This window comes from Lethenteron reissneri, chromosome 37 (genome assembly GCF_015708825.2).
Source record: "Lethenteron reissneri isolate LAM-NWPU_2019-01 chromosome 37, ASM1570882v1, whole genome shotgun sequence".
Taxonomy (NCBI): Eukaryota; Metazoa; Chordata; class Hyperoartia; order Petromyzontiformes; family Petromyzontidae; genus Lethenteron; species Lethenteron reissneri.
The window spans coordinates 7351391-7378516 of record NC_083815.1 but is presented as its reverse complement, the minus strand read 5'-3'; the positions used below and the strand labels follow the sequence as shown (position 1 = coordinate 7378516).

Here is a 27126-nt window from a genome sequence, read left to right as displayed (position 1 = left end):
AAAAAGTTAAGATATTAGGATTGCTTTTTTTTTCATTTTTTCCTAGTAATTGTGCCTGTAAGCTCAACTCATTTTCACTTTACAAAATGTTGCATCGTGGGTTTTAGTTCACTCAATTAGAACATGTCTACATACTTTAAAACTTCAGGTTTAGACAATAAATTTGGACAACGCTCAGAATTTAAAATACTGCAATGTCCAACTCAAGAATGATCTTGATTTAAAGGGTGCCTATATTTTATTCTACTTCAAATATAATCTCACGCCAATAGAACTGTCCAGGAATGGTTGCGCAAGTTGCAAAAGCTTTCAGCCAAGTTTAAAAAGCAAAAACTAAAAACTTCTTTTTTGTATTAAAAAAAATGGGTCTGGTAGGTATTGGGGTGAACGGCATTACCCCACTTGCGACAAGGAACAATGACAACAGCAAATCAACCGGGAAAAACCACATTTCTTAATTTGCACGAGAGCGTGGTGGTCGACATTTGAAAATTAAATAGCTTTCTTTACCAAGCACACGATTTGTTTGTGTACAGCCTTTCTTGCCAATCCACTTTGGCACCAGGGTAGCGAGATGTTAACGAGCTCGCCTGTTATACAGGAGGTCGTGGGTTCAATCCCTACCCCGACGCCTGCTGTATATTTGGAGCTTACATGTTCTCCTCGTGGGCGTGTGGATTTTTATCGGGGTCCTCCGCTTTTTTCCCCCTCCACATTTAGAATCAACGTGCGCTTGCGAATATTTGGCCGCTGTACGTTTCCACGCGATGATAAGCCACTTTTCGTCGAGCTATCATTTGTGGCCAGGTCGCTTCTGAAAAATAGCTACAATTAAAGTAGTTTAGATTTAGTTGAAGGCAAATAGCCAAGTGTGCCACACTCTTCCTCGCCCCCCCCCCCGACACACACACGGACGGACGCAGCCGCACCAATCCACGCAGGCGGCAGTCGCCGTCTACCCATCGCCGGCCAAAGATGCGAGAAAAATGATCGAGCCATTGCCAGAGGAGGGTGAGAAGAAGAAAAAGAATTCCAAACGCTGAGTCTTGAGGTACTGTAGAAAATGAAGAGACCATTTTTGCTATTCTTCTGTTGCGGGTGCAATGAGGTATGTGATTGTGGAATAAGTCCAGAAAAATACATGTCCATTGTCCAAAAAAAAATAATGAATATAAATTCCAAACTGAAAGACAACAACAAAAACAGCTGAGCCCCAAAACAATAAAATACGAAGCTCTTGCTTTTCCTCCAAATAAAGCGGTAAAATAATATAGTTTAAAAAAAAGTACATAAAACTTAGCAGCACACGTTTTAAAACAATACGGCAATGTATCGTTTCGTTTTTTTTTTAGTTTTTGTCTTTTTTTTCTCTTTTTAGTTATTACGACACATAAACGTAATAGTTCAACTGAAGCACTCGGTAGCAGCTAATGTCTTAGGAGCTCTCTCCTCCCTCCACTGTTATACAATCATCTCAGTAGGCAGTGCCATTGCCTTCATCCCTCATTCATCTCAGCCCCAATTGCGCACCCCCCACCCCCCCACCCCCGTTTCGACAGATTACCTTTTTTTTTGACATGTGCAAAACAAAAACGAAGTCACGAGACAACTAAAATTAAGGACGGGGGTAGGAGAGGGAGAGGGCAAGGGGTGGGGGGGAGGGAAATAATCAATTCATACATACAAAACTGAAATGTCAAAATAAAATTGCGGAAATTATTGTGATATTAAAAAAAAATACACGATCATAATTTTCAAGTAGACTGACCCAACAAAATTAATAACCCACTTTTTTTTAAATTTGTTCCTTCCTTGCATCTATTGTGGTGCTGTACGCAGACATTTAAACTTCTCGATTACAGCATTTGATCTCGCAGGAGGGCTCTGCGAAGCAGGCAACGCTGCCTCGTATCTTACGATCCGATCTGGCATCCCCCCCCCCCCCCCGCAAAACCTGGGAATGCACTGGGGACCACAACTCATGGAATGTCTTTCTTATTGACGAGTCCGCACCGTTACCTTAAATTATTCTCCTTTCAATTATTACAATTGAAATTGTTACGAACAAAAATTATAAATTCTCCCCACTTTTCTTAAAACCCGCATGCATCAAGCATTTCCGCTGGACCAATGAACCCACCCCCACCCCGCCTCTGCCTCCTCTTCTTCTCAACCAAATATTCACAAAGTGCTCATGAGGGATCTGATGGAATGGTTAAACTAACCAAGACCTAAGTGTAAATAAACACCTGCATGTAACTGCTGGCTATAAAGGAAAACACTCGCTCGCGTTACACACTTATTGAGTTTAAATTAAAAGCCTATGCGCATATTAATACCCAGAAGTACAACCCCCTAAGATTAAAACGAAAAAAATAAAGATCTCGTTTTGTTATTAAAATGTGAAAAGGCTTTAACCGAGGACAACTCTCCCCTTGCTATCAGTGCGCGTCGTGGTTCTTTCATATACACGGCAGTTAACTTTTGCTGGCTTAATGCAACTTAACGTCTGGCAGTGATTCCTTTCCCAACGCCAAATGGAAAAGCAACAAAAAAATTCGCAAACCCTGCAGCACTCGAAGAAACCAGCTTACGATAACTACGACGGCCATCCCCCCCCCAGCACTGCATCACTTTTCTTCAAGCGTTCGCTGGCGTAAAGGTTAAACAAATTGTTTCCCATGTCTTTACTCAACTTTGTATTACTGTGTTACTTAGAATAATCGTATTACTATTATCCTCCAAAGCACATTGCTTTGTGTATTTGTATTTTTTACTCTTAAGATGATACAATACTGAAAAGCAACAAGCACAATAATACATGTTTAACCCTTATTGAAGTCTTCAAGAAGCTATAAATTAAAAACACCCAGGAAAGATAGTATTAATGCTCACTGGTGTATTGTCAAGTTTAAGCATGTATGTCAAGTGATTCATCCCTATTTCAGACAAACCCCCATCGTATTAAGGCAGTGTCGGCTATGCAAAGTGTCCGTGAATTACTTAAGGACCAATGCGTGAAAGGCACAGCAGTATTCAGGACATGTGGAAGCAAATCCCAAGGTGGCAGGGCCCATCGCCTAGCATCTCGGTCATGAAGTCAACAGATGGTTCTTAGTTTTTTTTTAAGTTAGGGGAGTTGTTATCGTTGTTTTAATGTCTCGTTTAATAAATAACAAAGGGTTCGTCTTCGACGGTCGGCCACGCGTTCGGGCGAGCTGGCCAGAGGCAAGTATGTGTATATATAAACCAGCTGTAAAATGTGTTTTACCCCAACTCCTTCCCCCCAATGTTTTTGTCCACAATTGATTTCAATGCAAGCAGCAAATGCTCCTCCCCTCCAGTCCACTTGTCATACCTGTACAATACGCCCCCCCCCCAACCACCCCGTTTCTCAGTACGGTTTAATTTCGGACCAATAACTCTTTATTGTACTCTGCACGACCGACAGTTGAACAAGCGCAAGCATGCGCGGTAACGTGGGGGGGAAGACAACGATTTAAAAAAGTAATTTGACACGTGACTTGTTCATCTGTGGTAACGGTTTTTGTTGGGTGAGATCGTGTAAACGTGTCGTACCCCCACCTCCACCCGATACAGCCACAATTATAGTAAGGTTGCTGTCACGTAAACAGAACGTGCCAATTTATTACAGGGGGTTCATGTTATTCGTAAAATTTGCCAAACAAAATCAAGTTATCGCGTGGCCAAATGTGCCAATTTAGTTTTACGAAATCGATTACGTTGAAAAGCCAGAAAATTACAATTTTGGACCAGTTATCAATCGTAGCATTGGCCACGAAAGCCTATGCATATTAACACTCAGCATATGTTAATACGCACACGGCTTGGCAAAATACATCTCACCAGAATAAATGCAAAAAGTATCGGCCCAAATTTAAACCAGTAATTGAACCTTCCAAGCAAGTACAAAAGGATACAAAAAACATGAACTGATCATTTAAACGTGAAAAGAATGGCCACTTCAAAACAAACTATTCGTCTGACCCTCAAAAAACCTTCCAGTCTGCAAAACTCTAGTCTACTTTACCTACATCCTTTAACATCGCAACTTACCTACAATCACTTTCTCCGCACTCATCGGCATCCTACGTCTCTTAAAAGCTGCTCTTTATACATATTGTACACTCCTCTCTGTTGTGACAGTTCTTGTCTACTCAATTAAGGTGTAAACGTTGCTTGGCTAGCCGTCTTCCCGGGCACCAACGATAGGGAAACAACACAGACCACATCGCACGCGTTCATTATAAAAATAGAGGGGATGGGGGGGAGGGGGGCAGGTCATCTTTACTTTAAATTTCATTTCACGAAAAAAAGACAAAAGAAAAATCACAATCAAGGGGTTTTTTTTGTCATTGGTGCTAACACAACCTTTCAGCCGCTCAACCCCAGGGACACGCGCGCACACGCAGACATCGCTGCTTAGAAATTCCTCTTTTAACTTACGGTCTCTCTCAGTCCAACACAATGACGACCATCGAACGAAATTCAGTCGCGAGCTCACAACAAGGGCAAAAACTCGGCCTGGTAGACATGAAACAAAAATAATAAACAATTCAACTTGTCTTCGCGTAAATGTCTTTCTCTTCCTGCCGTCCAACATTTCATATTCGTTTTCTTGCAGGAGTTCAAGGCAAAAGGGGGGGGGGGGGGTAAAACTCTTTAATGGAAACATTACGGTGCCAACCAGACCAAAGTGAAACTGGACGTGAGAATGGCAAGGGAAGTGGACGTTAAAAAATGGTGAGGGTGTGGCAGGGGGGTTGTGATGGTGGAGATGGGGAGAGGAAAAAAAATAATTAAAACGTAACGGGCCACAACCTGGAACAAGCTTCAATTCGTCCAAAAGGTGACTTCAAGGGCAGTGATGCTGGCTCGGACGAAGGGGGCCTTGGGCCCCCAACCCACCCCACCCCGGCACCCCTCCCATCGTGGGGCTGTGCGGTTGCAATCGGGCAGCGGCGGTGGCGGCGGCGGCAGCAGCAGCAGCAGGCAGTGTGGACAAAACCTAAGCACAGCAGCTGTCCACCCCCGCCCCTTGCGGCTCCGCTATCAAGCAGCGTGTCGGGCGAGCACAAGGGGCGGTAGCGGCGTTGAGTTTCTTCTCTCCTGGTTTCTCGTTTTCGCCGGGAGGATCATCGTCAGGAGGGGGTCGAGTCGAACGCCTCCCCCCCCCCCCCCACAAACCAGCGGGTGCGGTCAGAGTGCGACGTCTCGCACGTCCGTGGGGGTGCCGGCGATGTCGAGCTCGTCCACGCCGCGCGACTCTGGGGAGCCCTGCTGAGCCTGCCGGAGGCTCGCCTCGAGAACGCCCTCGATCTGCTCCTGGCAGGCCCGAAGGCAGTCCTGCAGCGGGACGAGAGGGGTTAGCACCTCCGGCCATCATCGCCGCCACCACCACCACCACCAGCATCAGCAGCATCAGCAGCAGCGCGATCGTCATTGTTACCATCGTCATCATCACCAATATCATCGTTGTCACCACCATTATCAGCAGCGCGGTCATCATCGTTACCCATCGTCACCACCACCACCACCAACATCATCATCGTTACCCATCGTCACCACCACCACCACCAACATCATCATCAAGTGTCAAAGGCATCGATCATCACCACGGTTTATAAATGATTAACGCCAAATGCAAGTCAACAGTGCTCCCTCCTTGGCAAATCACCAGAGGAATGTGTAATTTCCACCCGTGGCTAAATGCTCCCCTCCCCTCCCTCTGGGGAATAGAACCAACCAGCGTGCACTCACTTGAAGCAGGGTCACGCTTTCACGTGAATGAGCACGTCTAGCGGTGCCCATCACTTTTATGGAGATGCTCCCCAGCAAGTGTGGAGGCCTGTGCTCTAATACCAGGCCTGAGCCGGCACTACTGTGGCATGGGGGGGGGGTGTAAGCAGGACTATGTAGTAATGATGACCCCATAAAAAACAGCAGCATCTATTGTGGAAAGTTTAGTTTTTTTCCCCCTTCAAGCTGTAGGATGAAATTAGGCGGCTATTGGGTAAAGAGAGGCCTACATGAAACGCAAACATTGCAGTCGCCCCACCAACACCACCGATTCTTTCTTCACTCTCCGTGACGAGGTTCTGAACCACCGACACAGCAACGACAAGGAGCGAATCTAGTCTGTAAGACGTGAACAGAGCACTTGAGGGAATTTGTGAAACGACTGACTTCTGTTTAAAACAGTACACCTGTGTTGCCCGACAGTGCCAAATAATAAACTCAAGCTAATCACCACCAAGCTTTGGAAAACTATTGTTATTCAACCAAAGGCACAATCAAAAGAAATCTGAATATTTGTTTATTCTGAAGGAATCCGATGAGCTATAGTAGGGGTGGGTGAGAATGTCAATTCATTTATCGAGACTCTGGAATAAAGGCCTAAATTCATACAAAGATGGAGTTGACTGGGCTATTGCAACCAAATATCTAAAAAACGTTGACAGTTTTCCCACCAAAAGATGCATGATAGCGCGCGCACTCTTCCGTGAATTTCAACAACCCCCAAAGAATTCTGCAGAAGCAACCGTTATCTGGACCCATCAGGATGCGCGGTGGTTCTGGGGCGGACAGTGCGGCAGGATGGGCAAGCCAAAAAAATACGACTCGTGAAACAAACAGGCTGGATTAACCACAATTCTGCACCGCTGTAGGAAAACGCGTGTTGTTATTGGCGAGCCAGTACTTGCTCTGGTCAGCATTAACATTACTTCAATGGTGTAAAAAACAACACCACACGAGGGCCCAATGTGAAACAGAACTATAAATGAGTTACACTTCCAAATGCATAGACAGGTATTAAAATAAACACGCAACTTCGCACGAATCCTCGAGCAGAACAAAAATCCCATTGTGGCACAGGCGCAAATGAGAAAGCCGTTTTCGGGGCGCGGAGGGGAGAGGGGGGGTTGAAGTGTAATTGCGCAAATGCAATCCAAATGGATTTTGTTCACGTAAATGAATGGCTTTTTGTGCGCCCCCGTGTAAAAATGATGCATTTATTACGAAATTGCTCCCAAAGGCAGTGAGAGCGTGGCTGCCATCCAGACAAGTTGCCATTTTTTTACAGAATTTTATCGCATGTAACTTTCCTACCCATTTCATCACCACCATTGTTACCCGCGCAAGTTACATAACGCGTCAGTAACATCATTTGTACAATTTTCCGCGGGACTTGTGCCGGGCACTCCCAGCACGAAGGGATCACAGTGAGAGGCATGCACACAAAGACAAAGATCCCCCGTGTAGCCTTAACAGACAGTTGGGGGCACAAGTGCTATTAAGCGAGTAGCACCTATGAAGGCCGGCACGGCACACGTGGGAGTTGGTGGGCAACACCACGCCCGACTGCCTTCGTCTCCCCAGCGGCGATGTTTTACACATCGCAACTGCTACTCATTTGAGGCAGAGTCGACCTAGGGGAGGCCCAGGACCGGTTTGCAGAAATTCGTCACTGGTGTTTGCCGTGAGCGGGAATCAAAACTCGGGACGCCAGGTTCGTAGCACGGCGCGCTGACCGCTACACCACTGCTCCCCCAACAGTGAGGCACGCACGCACACACGTACACACGCACGCACACGCACGCACACACGCACGCACACGCACGCACGCACGCACGTACACACACACACGCACGCACACACGCACGCACGCACACACACACACGCACACACGCACGCACACACACGCACGCACGCACACACGCGCCGCGCTCCTTCAAGCAAAAAGGGAAGTGTTCTTTAATGAGGCGACTCGTGTTACAGCAGCAGCAGCAGCAAGAACGTGGCTTGCGAGCTCGAGGCCTGGGGGGAGGTAATGGTGGTGGTGGCTATGGTGGTGGTGGTGGTGGGGGGTTGTGGTGAAGTGGGGTGGATGATGGGGAAAAGCGCAGGGGGGGGGGGGAAAGTGGTGTGCAAGGGAAGCTTGAATGGCCGGGGTAAGTCTTGCCCAAGGCGGGCTAGTCATTTAGGCCAGGAATCCAGAAGACCAAGATCAAAGGGCCTGCAGGAAATTGGAGCCAAACAAAGCCTTGTCTGAGGAACTCCACCACCACCCCCCCCCCCGTGCCCCCCCCCAACCACCCCACGACTACCCCAGCCACCTCAGCTCTCTTGTGCAGCGGGGAGACAAGGTTGGGTCCTAACCACCCCTCTCTCTTGACAGCGAACAACCCTGAACACCCCTTCCCACTGGGCACGGGGCCAGAAATAACAATGGTGCGACCGCTGGTGCCAATAAAAGGCCGAAATTCCTCGGCTTAACTGCACTCATTGATAAAAACCTCAAAAGACCAGGTTTTTCAAATGCGCTATTGAAGTGTACGAGCAAGGGAGGGGAGGGAATCGGGGAATCTCCGCCGGTCCCTCTCTCTCTTTTTATTTTCCACAGGGACGGTGGGGGGCGCGCGCTTTAGGCAAGCGTGCGATACTTTCATCGACTCGATGTGGACCGCAAAGGGGAAGACCGAGGGGGGGGAGGGGGGGGGGACTTGCAGTGGGCCTCGTTTTTTTTTTCACGGAGTGGTCCAGAGTTTAATAAACGGAATGCGACGTTCGCTCAAGCCCCCCCCCCACCCCACCACACACATTTCTCCGGCATCATAACGCCACCCACGTATAACGCAGGCCCCAGGGAGAGCGTTGGTGGGTGGCATAACTGGTTTGTGTATTTTCCGCCCATTCTAGAAAACAAGAGTTCTTGACGTTAACGGCAAAACGTGTCTAAATGCACCGTGCACTTTTCAGTCGCAGATCCATCCTACTCAGGTTTTGGCTCCCCGTGTGCTTCACAGACCTGCACGGTGAAGTATGGTCGAATAATCCCCAATACGCAACGCCAACGTGGGGGAGGGGGGCCCTCAACCAGTGGTGGAGTGGGAAAAACATGTCTGTACGAGTTCAATCGGAACCAGACCGTAAGCCGTTTGGTGCAACAAAACAACCGCATTGACCAAATCTACCCGCGTTTGCAGAAGCTGCATCAAATACACAGTAGGCAGGGCAGTGTGCACGCACAGCCACCAATAGCAGCATTCGGGGGCACTTGGGATTTGCAGAGATCACTACACGAGTTGGCTTTAACAGCGTGAAAAAAAAACAAGTGCTGGAATGGCTCTGGCGTGTGCCCCGCTTGCACGACACAAAGACGCCAGCAGATGGCTCCATTACTCTAGAAAAGGGGCCCCACTGACAGAACACAGCTCACTGGGGCCTCCTTTAGGGGGGTAGGAGGCTGTGTCCAAAGGGGGGGGGGGCGGTGGGAGGTGGTGGGGGAAGAGGGCGGTATAAACACCACTTCCACTGGCCGGGAGCGGCTATATTTGGAAGTGTTTTCCGTTGCCTGGAGATGTCAACTCCCGGCCGCTGTGGGCCCCCCACCCACCCGCACTCCGCCCCTCCAAACCCGGCTCCCAATTCTACACCAAATCCCCTCTCCCCCTCCTCCCTCAGCAGGCAAGCGAACACACACGAGCACGCATGAAAAAAAGGAAAACCCACGAAGGAATTCTCCACTGCGGAGGGGCTAGAGAAGGACTGGAGAAAAGAGAGAGAGGCCGGGCGGTGGGCAGAGGGGCGATGGATTTTGCAGGATTGTGGGCCAGGGGACTGGACGGGATTGGAAGGCAGAAGGAGACGATGGTTTGCCACCTCCCAAGATTCTAATCGTGGCACAGCCCTCTCATTAATCACCTGAAATAGCCACGCCGTCGTGTGTTTTATCAGGCCAATCAGTAAACAGGCCGCTCGAGCTCTCTCCTGACACATGGGACCCACCAGGCAGTTTCAACAAGGCTATCTTGTTGCAGGGCCAAACAGAGGCCCTGCGGAACTGGGAGGGGGGGGGGGCGTGGAATTAGGGGCTAAAGCCACACAAGAGCACGGCCCCGGCTTGCGCGGCTTAGCAAATTCAACAGGGACTTGTCTCTTATCTCCCTCCCATGGCCTGGCCTGGGCTGGCTCGCTTTGATGTCACGGCCTTAAACCAAATCTCTCATTCCTCTCTCCCACCACTGCCCCCCCCCCATCACCACCGGCCCACACCCCCCCCCCCCCCCGCTCCCACCAGGCAGCCCTTTACCACAATTTTTTTTTCGCTGTTCTCAGGATAAAACCATTAACGCGGACCAGCGGCGGCGGCGGTGGTGGTGGTGGTAGCAGAGCGGCCCCGGCAGGCAGACGAGAGCGCGTAGCCAACCACATGGGCAGAGGGGGGGCCACGGGGCGACTCGGATTATGCAGCTGTTTTGTAAGTGCGTACGTGCGCGCGTAACTCACAAATATGGGGGGGGGGGGGGGGGACACGGGCGGGCGCTATCACGCGGGCGGTCACCACCGAGCCAGCAGCCGTTCTTGCGGCTGCTAAAAAGTCCCCGGGGGGGGGGGGGGGGGTCCTCGACAACAAAAGCGACGCTTCACGAGGCGTAATTCTTCCCCCCGTTGGAGCCTGTTGCCCCCCCCCCCCCTAATAAGAAAAACTCTTCCAAATGCCGCGGGAGTCCAAGTGACCGGCAACAACTGGGGGGGGGGGGTGGGGGGGGAGTTTAAATTCAAGCCAGCTTTTGGTGGCCCGCCGCCCCCCCCCTCCCTCACCACCCCCACACACACACACCCCACCAAATGGCAAGGATTGTTACTCGCGCTCACAGAAAACGGGAGTTTTAACGGGGAACATTCGTGCACCGCTGCTGCTCGAAGGAAATCAATGGGGGGGAGGGGCGAACGGGAGGGGGGAGGGGGCGAGGGTGGGGTCATAAGGAAAAGGAGAAGTAAGAAAAAACGAGAAGCACTTCACGACTGCTGCCCCCCACCCCCCCAATTCCTGCCCTCTCTGCCCCCCCCCCGCCACTAAAATAAAAAATATAATGCGAAGTCTGCAAAAAAAAATAGCCCCTTTGTTTTTGTTTAGCTGTGCAAAGGCCAGTTTTAATTTATGTTGTGCACAGCGGACTTTTGACTGATGGGCCACGCATGTTTTTCTGCAACCGATTACAAATTGTGATTCCGTAATTAAAAGCGATGTTTGACAACGCTGCAACGGGACTTATGTTGGCGCGTGTCCGTTTTTTTTTTTGCCGTGACAGGCACTTCCCCGGCAGCGCCAATTCCTTCGTTAAACCCATCCTCGCGTTCACCAAACCCATCCTCGCGTTCACCAAACCTTTCCCGACGTTGTTCCAAACAGATACGCGCGCGAAGCCATGAAAACGCAAGGCGGATCAATGCTTGCTGCCGCAAAACTTGGAACAAGCGCGTAAATTATTTCCGCTTGTGTTTTTCCAACAAGCGTATCCCACCTCGTATATGTTGGTGGTGGTTGTTAGGCACACGGTCCCACACCTTTCAGGCAGCAAAGTGATAACTGGAAAACCATAATGGGCTTTCGTAACGGGCGTCCAAAACCATAACGGGTGGAAACTATTACGTAAGCCAACACACACCGGTGTTTTGCCGTCAATACACAAATTAAATTTAAAGCTCGAGACTATCCAGCCACCACGGTAAACAATCTGCTGCGTAGATTTTGCGAATGCGCAGGCAGAGCCACAAAGCGCTTTCGCGGCCTTCACCGCAAGTTATTCGGCACGAAGTCCGACGTTTCGCTCGACGCGCTGGGGAGTGCTTCATCGGGAACTCCACGTGCTTTGGGAGCAAAGCATTTGGAGACGGTGGCGACCAACTCGGTGTAGAATCCGTCGTCGTTTTCCTCGCTAATTGTTGTCGGATTGTACACCGCGGATTGTCGGTGGCGGGGGGTTTCGGCTGACGGGACGCACCGCAATTAACGTGAACGACCCGTTTGGGGGGGGGGGCAGGTGGGATGGGGGGGGGTGTTGGGTGGACGTGGTGGCTCGGCTCACCGCGTCGCTGTTGGTGATCTTGGCGAGGGTGTCGGTGAGCGAGGAAAACGACAGTCGCTCGTCCTGCCGGTCGAGCCGCAGGCCCTGCACGGCCGCCCCCACGCTGCCAGTGGCGATCATGGAGGGCGGGTACATGGCGAACTTGAAGTCTGCACACGCACGCAACGGAGCAACGCACGTGCACAGGTTAGTCTCCTGCGCCACCTAGGGGATGGCTTCTCCCCCCCCATCCTCTCCCTGGCTTCACCACACCATACTTCACCAGCCCTCCCACGGAAAGCAAAGAGACCCTTACAAGCGAAAGCTCGTGGACGGACGGAGGCACGGAGGGGTTAATGCGAACGCAATGTTTGACCGACCTTTACACTGTAAAAGTGTTCAAAGATCTGCGGCGGTCACAAACTCTGGTTGCAAAAACAAAGATGGAAAAAACTATCGTGCGTATATCCAGCGGTTATGTAAAGTGTAAATCTATACCATCGTGTGTTAAAAAATGCCAAGAAGTGGACTGAGGAATTGCAAAATGATTTAGACTCTGCAGCACTGACATTACTTGTTTTTGTTATTTTTTCTGTATTGGTTTTTTGGACATTTAGCTTAAACGTGGCAAGCTTATTTTACGCACAAGTCATCCGCCTGTTCAGCTAAAACCGCAAACACGTATATAAATGTATTTTCCATCTTAAGGTTGGGGGGGGGGGGGGTACAAATTGCCAGAGCAAGCCCAATTTCCAAAACATCATCATGGTGCAGAGCGAAATGACGAACGCAAAGTAAATCTGTCGCTCAAACAACCACACTTTTAACTCTGCTCTCTCCGAGGCATTACCATGCAAACGCTGGCGGCAACAACAACAACCCAACATTGCACAAATGTCACGCGAGCGAGACGCTTAAGCGAGTTTGCGATTTTCTAAGAGAACGGCATAGTTGCTACAACCTAATTGGTTATGACATTTGGATGGCGCTCATTTTAAATGGATTTTTCCAGCCGCTCACTTTATACCCAACGTATGTACACACACACACACACACAACGCATCAATTCACACTACGCAACACATAGCAGCTACAAGTGCTACGTAATAACCCTGCTGTTGCTAGGCAGAGATGGGCCAGCTGTTGCTAGGGAGAGATCCGTTTAGGAATGAGATGAGAATGAGCCACAAACGGCAAATGTAATTTTCAACAATGGAGACGCTAAATAAATAACATAGAAAAAAATAAAACCGTGGAATCCGTGTTTAAATTTGTACATCTGTGGTGGCACCAAATTGGGGGTTGGAGTTTATTATTTTTAAAACGGGACAAGCCGCGGAGATTGGATCGATGCGGTGAATACGTTTGTTGTGGCAAATCAGGTAATAGAGAGCGCCTCACACACACGCTAACGATGTCACCACTTAATAACTTTACTGTTCAACTCTTTTGTCAACACAATGGTGAAAGGTCATCAAGCACCGGTTCAGTATCACTTGCCGCCGATGTTCGCCCGCGGATGGGAATCAAACTCGTGACACGTTTGTTCATAGTGCAGTGTGCTAACCAATGTGCTGCCACTCCATTTGCCGACAATTAGTATTGCAAATACAAATATATACATATTTCTACGTACATTTCTGTTGCTTACGCGTGTCTAAAATCGTAGTGTCGAAATGTCCTGCCAGGTAGCGATGTGGGCAGAGTGCTCTACTCACAAATCGCAAACAATGAATCAGCGCCACCTAGCGAAAGAGCCGATAGCGGTCGTGATAATAGAATTGTCCCTGCCATAAGAATGTGGAATGTGCACCGCTGAATAAAGCTCGCCGATAGGGATGAATCGCCTCGCACCATTCGTTTGAGCAGAGGGCGAACCAAACTTTATGACTATGATATCCAAACGTATTTATTCTAGATTTTAAGCTTTCGTGACTGCAAGGAATCATATTCTTAGGTTTTTTCGGTAAAGTCACGTTGGTAAAAAAAAATAATAAAGTAAAATTAAAATAAAATAAAAATCACGACGTTTCGGAGGCAACACAAGCTTCCGTCTTCAGGTGGAACCGTCACAGCACGATAGCTGTATCAAGTGAGAGAAATTCCAAGAAAACAGTCCTTGTATATATACTGGTTGAGGGTGGGAGGAGCCAAGGTAGGCCCTGAATATTATTTTTGTGAGGTTCGGTGCGGCTTTTTTTGTTTTTACCAACGTGACTTTACCGAAAAAACCTAAGAATAAGATATCCAAACGGTTGCAACCCACCTAAAATGCTGTCACTTTCATTCGAAAGGGTGGTGCGCGGTGGCGTAGTAGTCGGAACACCGAGTTTTGAATCCGTCTACGGCGAACCTCAGTGGCGAGTGTTATCCGCGCAGTGTTCTGGATGGCCTGTGTCTCTCTCTCCCCTTTCACCAACCCACACACTGCCCAGCAGTGTTGACGTGTGAGCAAACAGCCACCAAATGTCTGACATGGCAAGGGGGGGGGGGGGAGAGGCCTTCATCCAGCAGTGTAAAAATGTATTTTAAAATAAAGCACGCACTGTACACTGGATTTTAAATAAATACGCACCGCTAAGGCTGTAACAAAAACCGGTTCCAAATGGTTAAACAGTCAACGGAAGGCCAGCGAGTGAGAAAGCCCCGTTTTCAACTGAAATCACTTTGCACGCTGGAAGGCATACGTGTACATGGCATGAGATCATGGCCACATGGTATCAGCTTTAACTGAGCGTTAAAATGTTTTAAAACGATTTGACTTTCAAAAAAAAAGTGCCGGAGAAAGCAGCGGACAGAATTGACGTTTCAAAGGATTTGACCTCATTGGCTTGCAAACATGAAAAGGAGAGTGACCGCAGTTTTATGTAGAACTAAATAAAGTGTCTTTTGTTTTAATGGTGGTATTCACATGCTAAATCAATTATGTGGGGGGGGGGGGGGGGGAGGTCTTCAGTAATTTAAAGAAAAGAAACTTTTGACTTTCAGGAAGTTTCTGCCAAATCTGAAACAATGTTTCTCCAGGCTACAAATTCCCTTGCCTTATCTTTTCATCGCGCACATATGAAACTCGTAAATTTACGAAATGAACTAACTAAAAAAAACGAATACGTGAATATATAAATAACACGGCCGCGCTGATTTATTTTAGCCGGGGTTTGCGCGCTTGCGACGTAACCTTCGGAGCCCCAAGTCTTTCGATTGAGGCCACCCAAACGTGCAATGATCATTCAATTAATTGCCAATTCGAACGAGGGAGTCGCGGCACTGAACACAACGTAGGCAACGGCTCTTTGGGTTGCATTATACGCAGCAGAAAGACCGTCCCCCCTACTCATTCCAACTCCTAATACGGCAACCGTTTTCAGACACAAGTCGGGAGAGAGAAAAATAAATTAATCGAAGTCCGCCTTGCATGCATTCTGCACGCAGCAGTGCGGTTGTCCCAGTGCAATTTCTGGTTGTAAACAGAATTGACAAAATATCACGGTCAATTAATTCACGGTTATCGGCAGCACCAACGAAAGATTAAATTGAAATGCGCGCGGATTGAATTAAGAGCTCGTGGGGAACATGCTTGAAAACTACAGTGCGCGGGAAAAGAAAGTGCTCTTGCACACTTCACGCCTCTATATAGGGCGCACGGACAAAAATGCAAACACACAAAAGCGTTGGGTCGCACACTAAGCACCATTGTTTTAGAAACTAGCACAACACAGCTGTCCAGAGGTATTTCTTGTGACGTTACCAATGGTAAATTGCCACCGTGAACTTTGCCTGTCACCAGCAGCCACCGTGGATTACAGTTCCACATCCCACTGACCATTTAAACAAGGACTGAGGGCCCATTGTAAATAATAACCAATACAAGTGCAATATAGTAAGCTTTTAACGGTTTAGGACTTTCCCTTCAAGGTTGGCATTTTATTGTGCTTCTCAACGCTGTCGATTGCGTTACTGGTTATACGTGAAAGGGAATTGCAAGAGTTCCCATCAGATACTGCCGCTAAAAAACAGGGAGAAAGTGGTTCTAAACGCTTTTTCGCATGCACAAGGCACCCCCCTCCCCTCCCCATTTATACGGAAATGGACTGGCTGTAAAGAACGAAGTATCGCACCTGAAACCCGACTTTGTTGCATAGGAAATGCAGAGCAGCAGGATGATTCACATGCAGTTGATGAAATGTGCAATCGTATAATGAACAAAAAAAAGCCGTGGGTCGTGGTCATCATAAATGTTTAAAATCCTCAAGGAATTGACGCAGTTCACGTGAATTACGCTCTACGTTAAATAATGTAATATTAACAAATAAAGGTACAGTATTCAATAATTAAACTGCGACCTAAGGTTTGGGGCACGAGTAGATTTCAAACGGTGTTTTTGCTTTCAGAAATTGTGTTCATTTCTTTGATTCACGTCTACTTTCATGCCAATATAACGACGTAGTTAAGGTTATTTGCTGTTTAGGAACATGTCTGCATTACAGTTGAGCAAAACATGTGCACGTTACTGTACAGTAACGTTATATTACAATGCCTAACCGGCTATTTTAAGAGCCGATTCTTTTCTTAAATGGTGTATTGGCAGTTGGAAGGCGTTTCTTTTTCATTTTAACACAAGCGCGTGTAAATTTGAGCAAAAGGCCGGGCAAAAAATATGTCCACTTCCTTTGCGGAAACGTCAACAGCATTTGTTTCCGTGTAGATTAATACAGCGGGATGATGCATAGGGAGTTGCTTAAGAAGCTTCATCGTATTGGGAATAGGTTCGTATGAACAGCATCAAGAACAGCTGTAGGCAAAGTTAACCCCCCCCCCCGAGAGCGGACATCATGCAGCAGGTCTGCCACACTCAGCGCAGTCAAGTCCATCCGTTCTGAATAGTCTGTTGGCGCTAGTTACCGCGGGGTTTTAAGGATGACTTAATTCGTGGCACATCCTTGTTCGGGCTTCCTTCATCTGCTTTTCACTTTAAAAAGAATACACACACCGACGTAATTATTTGTCGGGACTATGCTCTTATCTAATAAAAACAAAATCCGATTCAAGCACAGACATATTTGTTTATAATATTAAAATGGCCACACATTTTTGTTCAGCTTTTTTTTTACTGTACGTGCAGTTGCCAAGACGGCAGCAGCATTGAATATAAATAAAGCAAAGACATAAACAATAAAAGCGGTTTAATTTACGGCTTCATTCCGTCATGCATATAGTGACTGCATGTGTCGTTTTGACTGGACATTTTTGTTTTGGAAGAGCAATCAATCGGTCAGCTCATGGCCGGCCGTGTGAAAAGTGCCAGTTGCAAGAGCAGCTACGCTGCACGTCGAAGCGCCTCTCAAATGGGATGGGATTATCACAGAGTGCGGCGATGTCTCCCATCAGACAGCTCAATGAGCGTACTAAAAAGCCAAAGCCATTTACACATCTCAATAAGTGCGGGGCAGTGGTACTGGTCGGCGTCGTGTGATTCCAAGAACACAGGATGAGATGTTACTATCCTTTGTGCAAGCACTTCCAAGAGTTCATGAACAGTGAGCCTGGTGAAATTTGGGGAGCGCATCGTCAGTAGTGTACCTTTGGTTCCTAGGGTGTTTCGGCCTTTCACACTATACACCCTCCCCAAAGGGGGCCAGCGACAGGGTGATCAATCCTACGCTTGCGTCTCATTCCCAATTAGTCATAGGAGTTGCCTTGTTATTGATAGCCAACATCCCACGGGACTATGCATGGCAGGGGCGTCCTCCTCCCTGAGTCAAGCATTGTTGGCCATAGACACCGACAAACCGATGGTAAACCTCAATATCAGAATCGGTCCTGCCCCCCACGACCCATCCACCAACCCACTGAGCAGCTTGGTGAAGTATGGTCAAAATAACCCCACAACTAACACGGCATGCAGGAAAGCCATCATCCACTGGTTGATTGATAATGGCTGTAACTTATTTGAATATTTCTAATCAACTCAATATGCTCAACAACACTGCAAAATTGCTGATATGAACTGTATTGGATTTGAAATGTCATTCCTATTTTTATTTCACAACATAACAAAGCTTCAAATGTAAGCTGCATGCATGTTAAACCCCACCAACTGAAAAGGACGCATTTGCTTTATAAGAACATTTACACTGGGGTGCATACCAATGACAAATGTCAAATCTAAAGTCTCAATACAGCTTGAGAGTGGCGTACGCACGCTAGTCACAAGCTGTTGCAATACAGGGCAAGTCGCAATAACTACCGCTAGGTAGCGCCACTCAATCAGAGCACACCCCAAGGCCACACACACACAGACGCGTAGAATGAGAGTGGGCTGGTCGCCAAACACAGGCAGGGCCCCTCTCAAAGGCACACATTATTTTCAGGCAATTTATGTATGAAACTGCAAAAGCCTCCCCCCACCACGCCACTGCTGCTTTCCCTCTCCGCCGAAAAAAGTCCCCCCCCCCCACTCAACACCGATAGCGCCAGGGGGAGATGCGGATTAAGCAAGGCGGCGCATATTTAACGCTTGCGCCGGGCAAAAACGCGAGGCCCAATTTCCTGAAAAGTGGCCACATATCCTACGCCACTGTCCAAAATGGCTTACGGGACTGCAAACAATTTTGTCCCACAATGAATCATCATCAGCATCCTTTAAACCGCATTTCCACATGCCATCACATACCAGCTGCCTTTGTAAAACTCGTTTTTTATTTCTTGCACACCCTGTCCCCACAAACCACACGTCCCAAGTGCTGTGCGCTATATGCCACAGTACGTGTTAAAAAATGGCTTAGGCAAGAAAACTTATCAGATGGGTTTTGGTTTGGCTATTTCCGTAATAGAAATATGACAACATTTCTCCATTTCACAATGTTTGCACCCAATACAATCTTAAAAGTGCGGTATGCATTGAAGCTTGTACGTACGCACTGAGCGCCTGTTTAGAGCGCTATTAATGGGGTAAAGGAGGCACGGATTGCTGTGTGCGATAACATGTAACAACAGTATTCACTATGCCGCTAGGTCATGTCACCACACTTGGGCGGTGGTGAAGTGCCCTGGCGGTTAGCGCGTTCACCGCTTTTTGCAGAGGTTTGTGGTTCAAATCAAGTGGCCGTCCTGGTTATCGCTGCGTGCGTATTCAATTCAAAACCAAAGCTTCTCAGATGACGTTCACATTGCGACACCGTCATTTGTACGGATAGAAATTAAATGTGCCAAATTTGAAAAAATACCTGGAAATTTAATTGGAATATAGAGAGCAATCATCGATCTCCTACTTGCCAAAAAACTTGGCATGACCCTCTTGACAAAGTCATGAGATTCGGCAAGGCTTTCCTGGGTAAATAAATGGTAGTAATAATAGGTAAACTAATAATCGTTTTTCTGGAGCTTCGTTATAAGAAAGTGCAGGATCATGGCAACTCTTGGTGTGCCCCACCCTACCAACAGTGCCAACACTATACAAACAAGCATGCATATATTTAAAAAAATTACCCGTAAGAAAAAAAACACTACTTCACAAAAAAACTGCTTTGCCAGTGGCATGCAGTCATATGACTAACAGACCACAATGATTAGTCCGACCCCTCTTCTCCACCTTCACAGAAAAAAAAAAGCCCCAAGGTTGGACTGTAAGCGGTGACGCAAAAGCACAAGAACCACATATTTATAGTACGCTCAAGGTAAATATTTCTGCATACCGGTGGCACAGAGAGCAATGAAGGTCTGCGTGTGTTTGCGGATGAGCTGAAGCTTCTCGGCTGGCATGGGCAACTTGCTGAGTATGTGCTCCAAAAAGTCGTGCGGCGTCACGGCCGCCAGGTCCCATTTTAGCCGGCACAGCACCAGTAGTTCCATGTCCTGCCAGACGTGGAAGAACCAAAAAGCCCACGGCGTTACAGGTGGGACTGGCGACGCGCAATCGGCGATGTTTAATCCGATGTCCCCCCCCACAACACCGCATAGCGCTAGCCTCCTTCTCTCTCACTCTCTCGCCGAGGCGGTAACCGTTAGGGGGCAGAATTGTAGCAACGAACGCCGCCAGGGGCAAGCGAGCATTCAGGCGGCTTCACGTCTTTAGTTGGAAGGTGTTCTCAGGGTAACAGAAGCCACAATGACAATGGCAAGATTAAAAAACATCAGATCAAGCGGTATTTTGTAGATTAAATGCGCACGTCAGATGTCGTGACTTCCCAGTTGAGTTTTAAATTTAGTTTCGTTTAAGAGAATTTGACTGTGAACCGTGCGTGTCCACAAGAGGGCGCTCAGAATTTGCTATTCACCTTAAGTTCCTGCAGCGGGCGGCTACAAGTTTTGGGTAGCAACAAAAACTTCCAAGAGCTAAATAAATTACTGTAAAATCACGTTTCATCCGATACGTTCCAATTTTTACACAATTACAGGCCTACGGCTGTGCTTTATCGCGCCGTGTTGTTTGCAAAGCGTTCCTCGAAACGGCCGATTTTTTACAAATTATTCTTTGCAAGGAAGAGCCCACAGAACTGTGCGAGGACGTCAGAAAACGGCATTTTCAAATAATTTCTTGCAAGTTCCAACGGCTAACATTTTAACATAGCGAAATCATTACAAGCTCGCGTTCACTAAATGGAAGAATTAGGTTTTATGGCTGTAGAAAATTAGTAACAGAGCACGCAGTGTGAAGCAGGGGAAAGAAAAGACGCTTTGTGTCGTCGGGTTTAAATCGGGGGCCAGCAAAGAAGGAAGGGGGGGTAAAAAGTTATGGAAGGCGAGTTTCTCATCACCAGCAGCTCTTGGGGTCTGATGGAGTTGTCCGTGTAGATGCACAGCTTTTCGGCGGTCAGGGGGATCGTTTCTCGAAGCTTGGAAGCCAGGAACATGCACGCGGCTCCGAGCAATTGAAGGTGGCTTTTTTTCATGGGCATTACGGCCAAAAACCGGTCCAAATAATTCATTGCCAAGGTGAAGACCTCCTCTTCACATCTCTGGTCTTCGCATACCTACGACAAATTGCGCACCAAAACGTTAAAAACACGCAACTCCAGTTAAAAGGAGATCTTTTTTGTTTGTTGCAAATACATAACAACAATAAATAACGTTGTGTAACTTAACATGTGCAGTATAAATTCAAGATGTTGCAAACCCCCAAGTGAGATAACGAAGTCTGTAAATTACACGCACACCCCACATATGCAACATGTATAAATATTTTCGAGTATTTAATGTTGGGTTTTTTTTGTTGTTGTTGCAAGATGCATTGAAACGACAGTGTTAAGCGAGGACACGAGAGAGTGGTCAGCGGTGGTAACAGGGGCTGTCCCAGGCAAAGAGACGGCCCCCTACATTCCTGATACTCATTCGCTCCGAAATGAATTCAGGTCACAGTCGCAACAAGCGGGCCAACCAAAGGGGGGGTTAGTGGTGGTGGTGGTGGGTTGGTGGTGTGTGGGGCGAGAGCCTTACCCCCCCCCCCACTCGACTTTGTGTGTGTGTGGGGTGGTCCTTTTTTTAGTATACGTTGCAATCTTTTCAAAAAATATTTTAAAAATATAAATAAAATTGCCTGTTGCGATTTTTTGCACCGAATCGATACTGGGGGGGGGGGGGGGGGGTGCGCACACGTTTTTTTCGAACCCCCCCCAGTTGGCGTCTTTCGCACGCCTCGTTCCGTCCTACTGTTTATCAGTCCGTGTGTGCGAGTGCGCGCGGGATCCGACGACGATTTTTTTTTATACCGAGCTCATCCAAGTAGTTTCGGTCAACGCTTTTCAACCGCGCGTCAGCGACGGCGGCAACTTTGTCGCACGCAACAAAGTTGCTCTTTGGGCGAAATTACAGATAATTATTTTTTGGGTTACCGCAAAACGTTAGCAGGGTAAAAAGGATGAATTTAATTGCCCTCTAAAAAAATTTACGACCAAACAAATAACATATTTTGTTTTCAATATAAATAATACATTAAATTAAGTGATAAAATAAAATTAGTGTTGCCCGGAACATTGCCCGTTACACATATATATATTTTTCCCTTTGTAAGGTGAGCGAGGTATTAGAATGTTTTGTTGAGGGGGGGGGGGTTAACACGTTTTAAGTAAACAGTACTCAAAGTGTGCAACCTTTGTAGCAGAGGCAAAAACGAACAAAAAAACACCAAACTGAGGGGCAATTTCCACATCTCTATTCAAGGGCCACTTGTCACCAGATTTTTTTTTGCTGAAATTATTTTGCCTCCAACTTGACCAAAAGAAAAAAGGTTCATCTGCCAACTAAAAAAACTATTTTTTATGACAACTTAATTCAGTGGTAGCAATAATAGGCTTGTTACAACACGAACGTAAAGGTCCTTACACATTTTATTTTATTTTTAACTTTCCTATCTATTTTTTCACAATATTTACAGTTTATTTTGTTTTGTTTTATACCAATACAAAGCACACCGTGCACCACCATGATGCACCTTTATTTAGGTTAAATTCTAATTAAAAGGTTACAAGACATTGCGCGAATTTGGTAATTTAAAAAAACGTTGACAGCTCAGAGTTGACTCAACTGCAGAGGGGTGAGAGATTCAGTATCAAGTCAACCCGCGTGCAACTTCACTCCGCTCATTCTACAAAGATAAACAGCTGGCGATTTCAACGCAAGGGCGACTCGACATCAAGAATGAAGATCTGCCGACTCCTTCAGAAGCCCGACTCAACCTGCGACGGCTCGGCTAAAACACTCACCACAATATAGTAGTAGGTTTTTACCCTTTAAACTGGTACAAAAAGCCACAATGTTGACTCAACTCGAGTTGACCCAAACCGAGTTGACTCAACCGACTTGACTTAATTTGGGGTTACGGTGGAGGGGTTGTGAGTCGACTCGATACTCAACACGGCATCAGCCCGGGTCCGACACGCCGATCCTTGAAATGGAATCAACTTTGAGGCGACTTCAACAACGAAAGTCGCATGGCGCAGTCGGGGAAAACGCACTCAAGATGGTGAAAAATCCTGGCACGCAGCGCGCACGACTTGCATACGTGAGCGCGTTTGTCACTGCTGCTGCTATTATTATTATTCGGGTTATTTAAAAAAAAAAACTAACTTTCTGTTTCTCTCGTCAATATAGTTGTGTAGTGTTCGGACGTTGTGTTGTTCGGGTACATTGTGTATGGTTTAGTTTATTTGCAAAGGCCGCTTTCTCTCTCTCTCTCTTGGCCCCTTTGCTCGGTCGGTAATTTTCCACAGAAATAACAAAAAAGTTGACTCGAGACGACAGCACGAACAACAACAACATCGTCGTCAACCACAACCTCCGCAACAACTTACATCAACAATATAACACCGACAGATACGAACTGTTACGTTGTATGAACACATCCATATCACGAAGATAACTGTAACAAAAAAACACAGCAACAATAATCGGACAATTTTAAAAGGTTGATTTTAAAAAGATGTTATATTATTTGTTACAATAATTGAACACAAATTATCTTCCCTCATTAGCAAATTTGAATAGACTACCTATTACAATATTAACTTAATAAAAAAAATGTTTAACAGTGGCTCTTAGTACTTTGGTATGAAGTCTTGTACATTACTGCTGGGCCGATCCTAAGAGTCAACTGAATACGACCCATACTTCACCCTAAAGTATTACCCCTACCAATCACTTTACTACAAGTTCCTGGGTACAGGTCCAGAGATTACAATGCCTTGGGTGGGCAGAGTGGATTTCATTAATTTCCTCCATCTCCTCGAGAAACTGCAGAAAGTTGCGTGTGAAACCAAGGCGACTAAAAACTGGAATTTTAGACCACTGCGCGTTCCAGTCCAATAGCAGTAAACCACCACTTTACACGTATAGCAGCATCGCGGCAAAAGTCAGCTGTTGCAAGCTGTTTGCAAGCTGTTTGCCAGCTGTTTGCTAAGTTTGATACAGCAAACCAAGTCAACATCAACAGCAAGCAGCCCCAACAGCAACTTTCACAGCGACAGCGCAAATCGAAGCCGTAACTTCAAACGCCCTTTTATTGGCAGTAAAATACGCAGCGTGCTTTTCCCCTCCCAGCTAAAGGCGGCCCCCTGCTTAAAGAATTGCCCAACTCGCTGTATACGTGTACACAACTACATGTGTGTGTGTACACGCACAATGCATGTACACACACACAAATGCATACGTGTGTGTGTACACGCACAATGCACACACACACAAATACATACATTGTGTGTACGCACAGACGTTATCCGTGTGTGTGTGTGTGTTGGACTCGAATGTACGCATCGGTGTACGTGTACACACATCTGCCGTGTGTGTACTCTCGCAATGTTATGTATCTGTGTGTGCACGTGGTTTGTGTGTGCACATGCGATTGTGTACGTGACGCGCGCGTGTACATCGATGGTGCATTGGAACGGGTACGGCTAATGTACACACACAGCACCATCACACACTGGCATCTGTCCATCAAGTGTATACGCCTGTGTAAACAACCACTTGCAAGACAGGCGGGGTTATATTAGTGTACGCACACATAATCGATAGGCGATCACCACACCGATGTATAGAACGCATTATGCCCATGCACCTGCTTTATTATTTAGATGTGCATGCTTTATACACACACACACACAACGTGCGTATACTTCAAGGTGTACAAGAAGGCCGCCGAAAATTGCACGTAGACAACACGTGCGAAGCTGGGTCGGGATGATTGGTGTCACGTATTTAACAAGGTGATTATTATCCTTTTGAAATGTGGACTCCTCTTGCAAACCCGTGCAAGTGTTTCCTGCATTCCCAGGTAGTTGTGTGAGTGTGTACACAGCGTGTCCTGGCCTAGCCACTGCTGCATGAAAGCCTCTCCCTCCCCCCCATGCACGGAGTTTGCATTTAAAACTCAAGACAATTTGATTACTTGTCGCTAGCGAATGTACACACACACACACAGAGAGCGGTATCATTAAGGCTGTGCACGAATAGTAATGCTTACAATATATTAACAAGCACGCGTAAACCATATAGCACTAATACAGATACAAACACATGTTCACGTTTACAATTAACGATACGCATATTTGATTTCACGTTACTTTAATCTACAGTATACAGACGGTAACTAATGTATGCGTAAGGCTACAGTATGGAGTAGACACACACACACTAAATGTGTACACGTGCACACACACGTGCATCACACACGGCGAATACAAACACCGCGTTTACAAAGTACAAAGACTGCAGCAACATCACAAGCACACAAAGAGTTTACAAATCTCGCAAGTACACACACACGCAATGTGCACAATACAAACATATGTACACACACTCACGCCAACACACACACGCAGTACCCTGAAATGTACCCCCATCACACACACACACACGGATCTCTACAACAGTAAGCAGCGCAATGAGTGATAGAAAGTTGGTGATGGTGGTGGCATGGCTGGTGCACGAGTTGCTTACAAATGTCGTAGTAGTTAGTGGGTGGCATGTTGAGTAAGTAAGTAGCAGGTGATGGTGGTGGTGTTAAGGGTGAGGGTAGGTAGTAGTGGTTGTGTATCGGTACGAAATGGAGGCTAAGGTTTGTACCCCGTGTGTGGTGCTCTGGTGATGGTTGGTAGTGGCAGTAGCGGTGGTAAGTGGGTCTTAGGGTTATGGTAGATGCGTGGTGGAGGTAGTTAGTACGGTGGTTGGTGGTGATAGTGATGATGTTGGTGGTGATAGTGATGCTGGTAGTGATTATGATAGTGATGGTGATAGTGATGATGATGATTATGATAGTGATGATGGTGGTGATATTGATGGTGATGATTATGATAGTGATGATGGTGGTGATATTGATGGTGATGATTATGATAGTGATGATGGTGGTGATATTGATGATAGTGATGATGGTGGTGGTGATGGTTATGATAGTGATGTTGGTGATGATGGTAGTGATGTTGGTAATGATGGTGATATTGGTAATGATGGTGATATTGGTGATGATTATGATAGTTGATATTGGTGATGATGGTAGTGATATTGGTGATGATGGTAGTGATGTTGGTGATGATAGTGATGTTGGTGATGATAGTGATGTTGGTGATGATAGTGATGATGGTGATATTGGTGATGATTATGATAGTGATGTTGATGATGGTGATAGTGATGATTATGACAGTGATGATGGCGATGATGGTGGTGATGGTGATAGTGATGATTATGATAGTGATGATGTTGGTGGCGATGTTGGTCGAAGATGGGTCGCACACGCTACCTCCAGCATCCACGTGGCGACCATCCTGCGCATGAAGGGCTGGATGTCGGTCTGCACGCACTTGAAGTACGACGCCCTGGGTACGTATCGCTCCTCCACGCTCAGCAAGTTTGGCAGGACCCTCTTGTCCTGCAGGAGGTGCCCATCCACGTAAGCCCTCTTGATGCGACCTCCCTCGCCGCATATCAACTCCATTCCTTCTTGGGGGTGGGTTGCCCTCCTTCCTTTTCACTGCTTCTTGCTCCTTTTCGTCGACGAAAAGTTGTTAAAGTCACACAATCTTTATAGCTGGTGGTGGTGGTGGTGTGGTTGATTCGTCCCTTCTTCCGCTCTAAGAATGATTTTTTTAAACTTTGATGAAATTATGTAGTAGTCTGAGCAATTGTCTTCGATTTAAAATGTTTGGTTTGTAATTTAATGTTTATTTTCTAATTTATTTGATTTTTTTTTCGTGGCCTTTTATTAATTTCTTAAGCTCGTCTTCGCCCCAACAACAGCAGCAGCCAATGGTATTGATGCCCTACTGCTGTACACGTTTTATTCTGTTACGGTCTCTGCCTCTCTTACTTTTGCGTTACATTTATATATTATTGCTAAGTTTACTTTAACGCTTTCTTAGTTAATTACGTATTACGCTTCGTCTGCTATTCCCGTTAAAAAAAACTGCATTTAATACGGAAAAATTGCAATAATTACCAGCTTTCACTACACACGTGTTCCTTTATTATAACAATAATCTTCGCGTCTGTTCCTATTAAGTGTATAATTCATAAATTATGCAGCAAATTATAAATATAACTTTTGTTGGGTAAAAAATAAAAAGTCCCGCGACACCCCCCCCAAAAAAAGTCTTAAGTTTTTTAAAGGTTTCGACGTGTTTACGTGCTCTCCTTGTTGTGCCGTGCGCCGGTTACAAATAAATAACATATATAACAATAGTAATATTATCAATGGTGAGAAGGGAGAAAAGAGTGTCCGACTGCGAAGCTCGCGCCGCGTGTGTGAGCGCGCACAGCAGCACCGAGC

The 27126-nt window shown here is 46.7% G+C and overlaps 1 protein-coding gene across 1 annotated transcript; it reads right to left on the bottom strand.

Moving 5' to 3' along the window:
* LOC133351514 (G1/S-specific cyclin-D2-like) lies at positions 1 to 27126 on the bottom strand. Its single transcript, XM_061566779.1, has 5 exons — positions 26101 to 27126; positions 20630 to 20845; positions 19568 to 19727; positions 11895 to 12043; positions 1 to 5367 (listed from the first exon to the last, which is right to left on the bottom strand). The coding sequence occupies exons 1-5, from the start codon at positions 26293 to 26295 to the stop codon at positions 5221 to 5223; spliced, it is 867 nt and encodes a 288-aa protein (XP_061422763.1). The 5' UTR covers positions 26296 to 27126; the 3' UTR covers positions 1 to 5220.

Coding starts and splice junctions, on each gene's coding strand:
- LOC133351514 (XM_061566779.1), bottom strand. CDS start 26,295: ATGGAGTTGATATGCGGCGAGGGAGGTCGCATCAAGAGGGCTTACGTG. Junction 19,728..20,629: donor TCAGACCCCAAGAGCTGCTG/GTGATGAGAAAC, acceptor CACGTCTGGCAG/GACATGGAACTACTGGTGCT. Junction 12,044..19,567: donor CATTGCTCTCTGTGCCACCG/GTATGCAGAAAT, acceptor GTGCGTGTGCAG/ACTTCAAGTTCGCCATGTAC.